At 41.9% G+C, this 8984-nt stretch overlaps 1 protein-coding gene across 1 annotated transcript; it reads right to left on the bottom strand.

The window, feature by feature from the left end:
• Positions 1–6307: 6307 nt before the first annotated feature.
• Positions 6308–6856, bottom strand: LOC115507296 (ferritin heavy chain-like). The gene has a single exon (XM_032592162.1). It carries the CDS (start codon positions 6854–6856, stop codon positions 6308–6310), a length of 549 nt encoding a protein of 182 aa, XP_032448053.1.
• Positions 6857–8984: the final 2128 nt, after the last annotated feature.

Here is an 8984-nt window from a genome sequence, read left to right as displayed (position 1 = left end):
TAGGAGAGGAATATATGTTCAGACTAAGAGCCAGAAATCTAGGGTGACTCTGAAATTTATTACCTGTAAGACTATGGGAAGGTCTGGCAAATCTAGGGAGAGTTTGGAGAAGGGACAGTGAGTTCATTGGGGGACTTGTTGAGTCTGAGTCTTCTGGGAACATCCATAGGGAGATGTTTCACATATAACTGTGCAAGTCTCGTAGTCAAGAAAAGAATATGGGAGGAGAGATAGACTGAGAAAGAGAGAGAGAGAGAGATAACAATATTGTCCCTGGATATGTCTGAACTCAAGGGGGAGTGTATATAAAATAAAAGTTGAAAAGGTCAATAGCAGAATCTAAAAAGGAGGGGAAGAGGAACAGAATCTTTCATCCCAAAATATGCCTCTTTGGTATATGGATTATTTTGTGCTAAAGACAGTCAAAACCCAGCAGATTCAGGAAAAGCTCTTTACCTCTTCCCCCTCCAACTCCATTGCCTGTCTGTACTAGGAAAAGAGCTATATTACTAGCTATACCTCTTAACCTAAGAAATTTATCTGCCTAACAGGGTGACCTTTGTTTTCCAAACATCTCCTTTGCCTTTCTGTGAACGGCCTTCCTCCTCTTTCTATTTCGAGACTCCTGACCTCCTTCTTTCTGATATTTTATATAAATCCCAATTATCTGGCTGCATTTTGAGCCTTGAATATTTGGAGGTCCCATTGGTATGAAATTAAATTTATTTTTCTCCTTGTTAATCTGTCTTATGTCATTTTAATTGTTTGACCAGCCACTGAAACTAGAAGAGTAGAAGAAAAATTTCCCTCCCCAACAGTGGTTAGGTCTGTATATTTTTTTTACAGATAGATCTTAAGTAAATTATGAAAAGAGAAGGCAGGGAAGGAAGGACTAGTCAACACTGCTAATTGTTACAGTGATTAAGCAAGACAAGTGCTGAAAAAAGACCAAAGGTGATATTAATTACAAAGTCAGTGATTACTTTTGAGAGAAGAGTTTTTATAGAGTTTCCTAAAAGAAAAACCTGTTCCTCCTCCTGTGTAAGGTAAATCTACCACTTCTCTTTTCCTCGTCTAGATCTTTTTTTATTAACTGTATCCCCTTACACTCCTGAATCTGTAACCTTTTCCTCTGTCTTGGCTCCTTTGCAGCAAATGAACAGAGCTGACGTACCCTTTCCTCCTTTGTCTACTTGAAAAACTCCAGTTCATCTTTCAAGACTCAGTATCACTTCCACAGTGAGTTTCCTTTCTCCCAGGTAAAATCTAGACTTCTTTCCTCTCCTGAACTCACATAGTGCTCTGTGTTTCCTCCTCTTTTAGATTTCACCCAAATAGATTGAAGGTATCTGCTTGTGTATCTGTCTTTTCCAGCATACTTCTATGTGTTGTCACCTTATATTCTTAGTGCCAAGCATAGTGCAGGACACATCACCGAATTCAATATAATTTGTTGAAAGAATGGCTGTTTGGCCAAAAAATTCACAAGTAATATGGATGCTCCTTTCCTAGAATGTTTTAATTTAGGTTTATCTTATAATTTATAGATATAAAATATATTTTATTCACTTCTCCATAAACTTTATAGAAGAATTCAACTTTTGGGAGGAAAGAAAATCATGCACAGAGAATTATCCCACAGAAAAAAAGAGTAAACCTCCTTGTTGCGTGTGGCATAGTTAATATCACATATAATAAGTTATAAACCAAACACAACATTACAAAAACTAAATGCTGAAATACAGATAAAAGGGAAGGAGTCTATTCCTCCTTAGGCAAGGCAGTAGTTTTGCATATTAATGAAATTTAAATGCCTCACAGTAAGAAAGATGATTGGAATAGATTGCACTAACTTAAAACTGAGTACACTTTAAGCAGTCTCTGTGATGAATATGTGATTGTGGAGAATCAGTCAAAAAGGCTGGTCAGGCATTGTTCCACTCTGATGCTCCCAGAAGCGGGATGACTGATGGCCCTCAATTAACAAAGGCTTATTGAGGGACTAGCAAAACTCAAGACACAGAAAGGCCACAGGCTGACTTGCTGAAATACACAAAGATGTCAGTCTGGAAGGTGACAATTGCAATACTTGTAACACTGTAAAATATTGTATCTACCCAAAGCATTCTAGAATATTTATTGAAAGTGAGAGAAAATAAAAGGAAACAGAAAACGACAAATGCATAGATGCATAGAGGCAGGTGAAAGGTTTAACATATCTGGCAGATTTAGATGAATCCAGGGCCTGTGGCAAGTTACTATCAGACATGGGCTGGTGAAGATTTTCTGTAAACGTTTTAGGCTTTGCAGGCCATATGGTCTTTGTTACAACTACTGACTGTATTGTTGTAGTGCAAATGCAGCCATTGACAATAGATAATTGAATGGGTGCAGCTCTGTTCTAATAAGACTTTGTAAAAACACATAGGGGCCAGATTTGGCTTATAGGCTGTAGTTTGCCAACCCACACTCTGAAACAAACCAGTTAATGATAGAAGAGCAGATTTGGGTAAAATTGTATGTGCATGTATGTGTGCATGCACGCGTGTGGTCAATGATTGTTGATTCAATAATTGATGTTAGCGTACATTTTTATTGTGCTTGGTCCACTACTTACTGGAGGGTGTGGCCCAGTAAGTTGTTTAAACCCATGCATCAGAATTACCTTCCAGCTCCCCAGGTGATTCCAAAATGAATGCCAAGAATGCTATTCAAAATTCAGTGTGCATATACATCATCTGGGGTCTTTAAAATGTAGATTCTTTTTTTTAGTTTTTACTTAAATTTCAGTTAGTGAACACACACTGTTGTATTAGGTTCAGGCGTACAATGTAGCGATTCAACACTTCCATATGGCACCCAGTGCTCATCACAACAAGTGCCCTCCTTAATTGCCATCACCTATTTAACCCATCCCACCAAAATTAGATTGTGATTCAGTAGGCCTGGGGTAGGGCTTAAGATTTTGAATTTCTAACAAGCTCTCAGATGACAGTGACGTGCTGGGCAGAGGACCACACTTTGGGAAGCAAGGTGTTTGCCCTGTTTTTCATGCCTGGGATGTCTAGGTCCTGCCCCAGAGACTGATACATTTGGCCTGGGATGTGGACTGGATGTTGAGAGTTCTAAACACTCCGCAGACAGTTCTAATGTGCAGCAAAGTTTGAGCACCTATGTGCTAAAGTGATTTTTCAATTTTAGTTGTTGTGCTATTAGTAGCCCTTTTGCCCATTCTCCTTTTCCAGTCCACCCATTCCACTCCATTTCAGGTTCAAATATCCAGATGATGGTGGAATCAGGATTAGCACTTCATCCTTTCTTTCCCATCTCTGAAGAGTGGAATGTTAGTTAAATTGGAAAGAGGAGGCTCAGGCAACCTGGGTTTGGGAAGAATACGCAAAAAATGTTCTAGGGGGCGATTTAAAGGGAAGGCTGATTGAAACAGCAACCCCCCTTCCAGGCTTGGGCCTGACTTTGGGGCCTGAAAACAGCAATCTACCCTCCTGACTCCTGGTGGCACCTGACAGCCAAGCAGCTACCAAGGATTTTTCCTTCTCGGTATTCAGAATGACACAGTTGGTTGAAATGCAAGAGCGACCCCCAGTGGCAAAGTACAGATGTGGAATCATCTCCCCAAAGGAACACCACCAAGAACTTAGAAGTGGATGAAGGTGGTGGTGATAAATGATGGCTTATGTGTACTCTGTGTGCCAGCCACTGTTGGAAACATTTAAACATATTCACTCATTTAATCTTCTCAGCAACCGATGGGGTTGATGCTTTTATTATCCCTCTTTTACATGGGAGGAAACGGAGGCACAGAAAAGTTAAATTACATGTCCACATTCACCCAATTTAGTAAGTGGCTAGGCCGGGATGTGAACCCAGGCAGTGTGAGGTTAAGAAACCACTATACCAACTGCTTCTCCAAAACCAGAAAGTAGAAAAGATCCCCAGTCAATTTCCAGTTTTGAAAACTCATATATTGATACTCACTCTATGCTTCCTCATATCTAGAAGAGAACAGTTATATATGTACATATAAGTATATACATATGTATTTATGTGTATATATATGTGTATGTACACACACACACACACACACACACCCCTGAGGCAATGTCAGGGGGAGCAGACAACTTCAAACCAAGCAGAGAAAGATCAAGTTTGACTAGCAAAAATAAAAGAGGTAATAACATTTTCTGGAAACAAAACTGGAAGGGCCATAATCTTCATTTTTAAGATAATGTTAAAACACAATCATGGGAAAATGTGAAAGGATATTACTGATTAGCTAAACTTGTTCATTTTTTACTAAAACTTCACAGCAATCTGTTAGCTTTAAGGAGACTCAAGCTACCCATGTATCTTTGAATATCATATACAATGCATATACATTTTTAATGTTGATCTTTGTAAACTACACTAGTATAGAAGAAACAAAATGTTTTGAGTGTTTTTTTTCAAGACATGGACAACTTTAAGGTTTACATGAGCACAGATTTCATTTGGTCAAACAGAGTATACTGCGAGAGGGAAGAGTTTATAAAAGGGGAGAGCTTAGCAGCTTTTTCACTTCATTGGAAAATCTTTTTACTAAGAGATAATTTCTTTCTACCCATAGCCATGAAGACAAGATAATAGGCTAACTTCTCACTACATCTTGAAAGCAGAAACCAAAGGCCACTCTGAGGTTAGGAACAGGCTGATTTGGGGACACTTGGAATGGGCACAGATGGTCACAGTGTGGAATGAGGTAATGGTCAGGGTGGGACCAGCAGCCCTCTGGATGTTTGAACATCTCAACCCATCCTCTAATGGTAGCTGCACTGGGCATGGGGCTGCCTGTGCCACATTCTCTATGCTCTTGTTTCTGGTGAGCTTATCTGGTCCCATGACCTCAACACCATCTGTAGCTGATGTCACCTATGTATTTCCAAACCTGACATCCCACCTGAGCTCCAGATTAATTCTTCTGACCCCCTGCATGGCAGTTCCACTTGCATATCTAATAGGCATCTCAGGTTTTACGTGACATGCCTTCCCCACCCCTCATGTTCCCCAGCAAACATCCTCAGATTAATAAATAGCATTACCATCAAGTCAGGTGTTCAAGTACAAATAGCAGAACCTAGATAATTTCTCCCATTTCTCATTTACCTCTGGTCCATAAGCAAATCTTGTTGCATCATCCAGATGCAACTAGAATTTGTCTCAGTCACCTTTTCTTCAGCTTCCTCTCCTGTTCAACCACCAGTGTCTGTCATCGGACTGGTGACAATGTCTCCTGACTGGCCTCCCAGCTTCAACTCTCCCTCACCCTCTGTATTCCTCAAAGCAGCCAGACTCACTGGCTTAACATTTAGGGGGATTTATTCTACTTCATATTCAATATCACAAATTTGACCTTAGCCTTGACCTGATATTGTTCAGCTCTTCTAATCAGGTAGCGTGGGGTTTTTTGGTACCGTATTACTCGGAGAGAAGAAAGTGTACAATTGAAGGAGAAAACTGTATTTGAATATTTTGTAAGGACACTATGTGTGTCCAGCATGGTGACCTAGGAGGTCACTCCCATGTCTATGGGAAAGTGAGCCTAAAGGCTCAATTATATTATCATTGTTGCCCAGGGTGAGCTTGTCAAAAACGATGCTCTGCCATACCTGCTTCTAAGACCCCCATGTTCCCACCCAGAAGCTCAAACATTAATGTTTGCATATTTTATTTTATTTTATTTTTTTTGTTTGCGTATTTTAGTAAATAAAAAGTCTTCGTGTAATGTTGAAGATTCCCTTTAATCCCTGCCTTATCGCATTCTTCAGTTCTTCGTTAGAGGAAACCACTATGATGAATTCTACACCATCTTTTTTTTTCTTGTAATTTCCCATGCACACCCACCCACATTCACCAGGGCCCCACCTCACACCACCCAACTCCCATCTGCCTATAGTTTAGAATGGGAAGATTAATTTTGCATTTTCCGTGGTCCCATGGAATAACTTCTTCTTTCATCTATGGAAATCCTGAGCTGTATGTGGATGAGGCATGGGTGGGTGGAGGGACTCCTGGATACCTGTTTTAAAATTTAAAAGGTTAGGGTTTTGCACACACGAATGAACCAGAGACCTTTATTTATTTAGGAACCAAATAACTTTATTGAAACCAAATAACTTCATTTATTTATGGCAAAACTGGAAGAAAAAAAACTGGAACGTTTTGCAAGTGCAATACTGCAAAATGCATGCTCGGCATGGTGACCAGGGGAAGTCAACCATGCACCCTGTGGCTATGGGAAGGCAGTCCCAACTCAGTGCTTGTCGCTGTTGCCCAGGGTGAGCTTGTCAAAGAGGTACTCTGCCAAGCCATCTTCCAGGGCCCCCATCTTGCGCAGGCTGGTGATGTAGCCCCCCAGCTCTTTGATGACCTTGACTTGGTCATGCAGGTAGTTGGTCTCCAGGAAGCTGCACAGATGGGCGTCGTTCTTGACGGTGGCCAGCTGGTGCAGGTCGAGCAGGCTCTGGTTCACGGTCTTCCCCAGATGAAAGGCGCGCTCCATGGCCTTCAGGCCGCTCTCCCAGTTGTCGCGGTTAGGCTTCATGATGTTGTGGAGGTGGATGCGGCCCCCACGCTGGTTCTGCAGCTGCATCAGCTTCTCGACACGCTTCCTCTCCTCGTGGGACTGGCGCAGGAAGAACTTGGAGAAATTCTCCAGGGCCACGTCGGCGCGGTTGAAATAGAAAGCCATGGACAGGTACACGTAGGAGGCGTAGAGCTCCAGGTTGATCTGGCTGTTGATGGCGGCCTCGCACTGCAGGTGGTAGTTCTGGCGCACTTGAGAGAACGGCGGAGTGGCCATGGCTGGCGGCACTGGCACCAAGACGAGGGCGAAGGTGACTTCGAAGTGAGGACTCCGGATTGGGCAGCGGCAAGGCCCAAGGCAGCGGCGGCGGCCTCGAAAATTGCCCAGCTTGAATGGCGAGAGGAGCCAGAGGCACTCAGTGGCAGCGGAGACCTCTAGGCAGCGTCCGTTGGGCTCGGACGCGGCAGCAGCTCTGGGACAGGACCGGAGCTGGGATCCGTTACAGGAAACGGGGGCGAGTTTCCGGTTTGGGGGAAGGGGGATAAGGGGTGGGGCGGGGCCGCGCATGCTCTGTTCCAGGTTCAGTTGGCGCCTATGTGAGGCAGGGACACCCTGCACTGAGCACCTGGCGTTTAAGTTTTTAATTTTGCGATAATATGTCTATTTCCCAAATACTTAATTTTGTTCTCCAATTCCTTCTATTGCAGCATGTTCTTATTTTATAAACCCACTGTCTTGCAAAATTCTAAGAATATGAATTTGAACTTTTTTGGTAAATTTCTATTTCTTGTAAAATATAAATACATGTGTTTGTCATCATCTCTTTTACTTTCTTGAAATACTTCAAACTTTGCACATTCATATTTAGCAATAAATGACTTATTTTATTAGCCTAGGTAATTAGCATGGGTCTGATTTACAGTCATGATGTCCATTTCACTAACAAGTTTCTCCTATGAATAGGGAGGATTGAGCATGTCAACCAGGGAGTGGTCTTCTCCTGTGGGAGTAGATGTCATGGAGCTTACAGGTAGGATAGATACTATCCCCAATGCCCAAGCATGGCATTTCTCTGACACCAAAAGGCTTGGGTAGATAGATCTTTCTTCTAGGTAGAAGTATTCTTTTGTTTTGTTTCATTTCTGCTTTGCAGGTCTTCAGTTGTCTAACGCCTATGCTAACTTGGTTTCCCTTTCTGTTCAAGTAACTCACTGTCATGGGAGTGTAGTTTAAAGAAGTCAAAGTGGTTCATTTGCCACTGTGGCTTTGTCCAATGCAAGGTTGGATGAAGGTCAGAGTGGGGGTAGGGGGGGTGGGGGGAAGATCTGTTGTTCAGAGATCAGCTCTTTAATCTCATAGTCCACCCAGGACCTCTGCTGGTCCTTGATTCTGTTCTTGAGCCTTCTTTGAGTGTGCTTGACTTTCTACTGCAGGTATTTTAGCTTCTCTGGTGTTATCAGTCTGAAAGCAACTCCTGTTTCTATCTTCCAAGCATTCTTCACGACCTCTGGTTCGCTAACTATATTCATTCTGGCTTGTGTATGTGTACATAATTGCCTTTGAGTTTAGTCCACTCCCATTATTCAATTACCACTCTTTACTTTTTAAAAATATGCTTATTTTTCAAATAATTAATGCATTCACATAGCTCAAAAAACACACAGTTCTACTCTCTGTAGGCAACTGGTGGGGTTTACTTGTTATAGTTCTGACTTGTTATAGTCAGGGAAAAAAGAAACGAAAAGAAGAAATAATGTTCATGTTTAGAAAAATCATAGAGACATAAAAGAAAGGAATCTTTAGAAACTTATTCTTTAGAAGCATATTATTTTTGAGTGCACATGGAGCATTTACCAAGACAGACCATACTCTGGGCCATACAAGTCTCAATAAACTTAAGTGGATTCAAATCATGCAAGATATGTTCTCTGACCACAATAGAATTAAACTAGAAATCACGAAGGTATCTTAAAAAAATCCCCAAATATTTGAAAACTAAGACATATACTTCTGAACAGTCCATAACTGAAAGAGACCAGGAAGTATTAAAAATTATTTGGAACTCCACGTAAGTAAAGCACAGCATATCAACATTTTTGAGATGCAGCTAAAACCAATGCTTAGATGGAAATTTATAGCACTAAATGTCTGTTTTAGGAAAGAGTAAAAGTCTCAAATAAATTATCTAACTTCCCACCTTAAAAATCCAAAAGAGGGGCGCCTGGGTGGCGCAGTCGGTTAAGCGTCCGACTTCAGCCAGGTCACGATCTCGCGGTCCGTGAGTTCGAGCCCCGCATCGGGCTGTGGGCTGATGGCTCAGAGCCTGGAGCCTGTTTCCGATTCTGTGTCTCCCTCTCTATCTGCCCCTCCCCCGTTCATGCTCTGTCTCTCTCTGTCCCAAAAA

The sequence above is a fragment of the Lynx canadensis genome, chromosome X (assembly GCF_007474595.2).
Source record: "Lynx canadensis isolate LIC74 chromosome X, mLynCan4.pri.v2, whole genome shotgun sequence".
Taxonomy (NCBI): domain Eukaryota; kingdom Metazoa; phylum Chordata; class Mammalia; order Carnivora; family Felidae; genus Lynx; species Lynx canadensis.
This window is presented reverse-complemented; position numbering and strand designations above follow the sequence as displayed.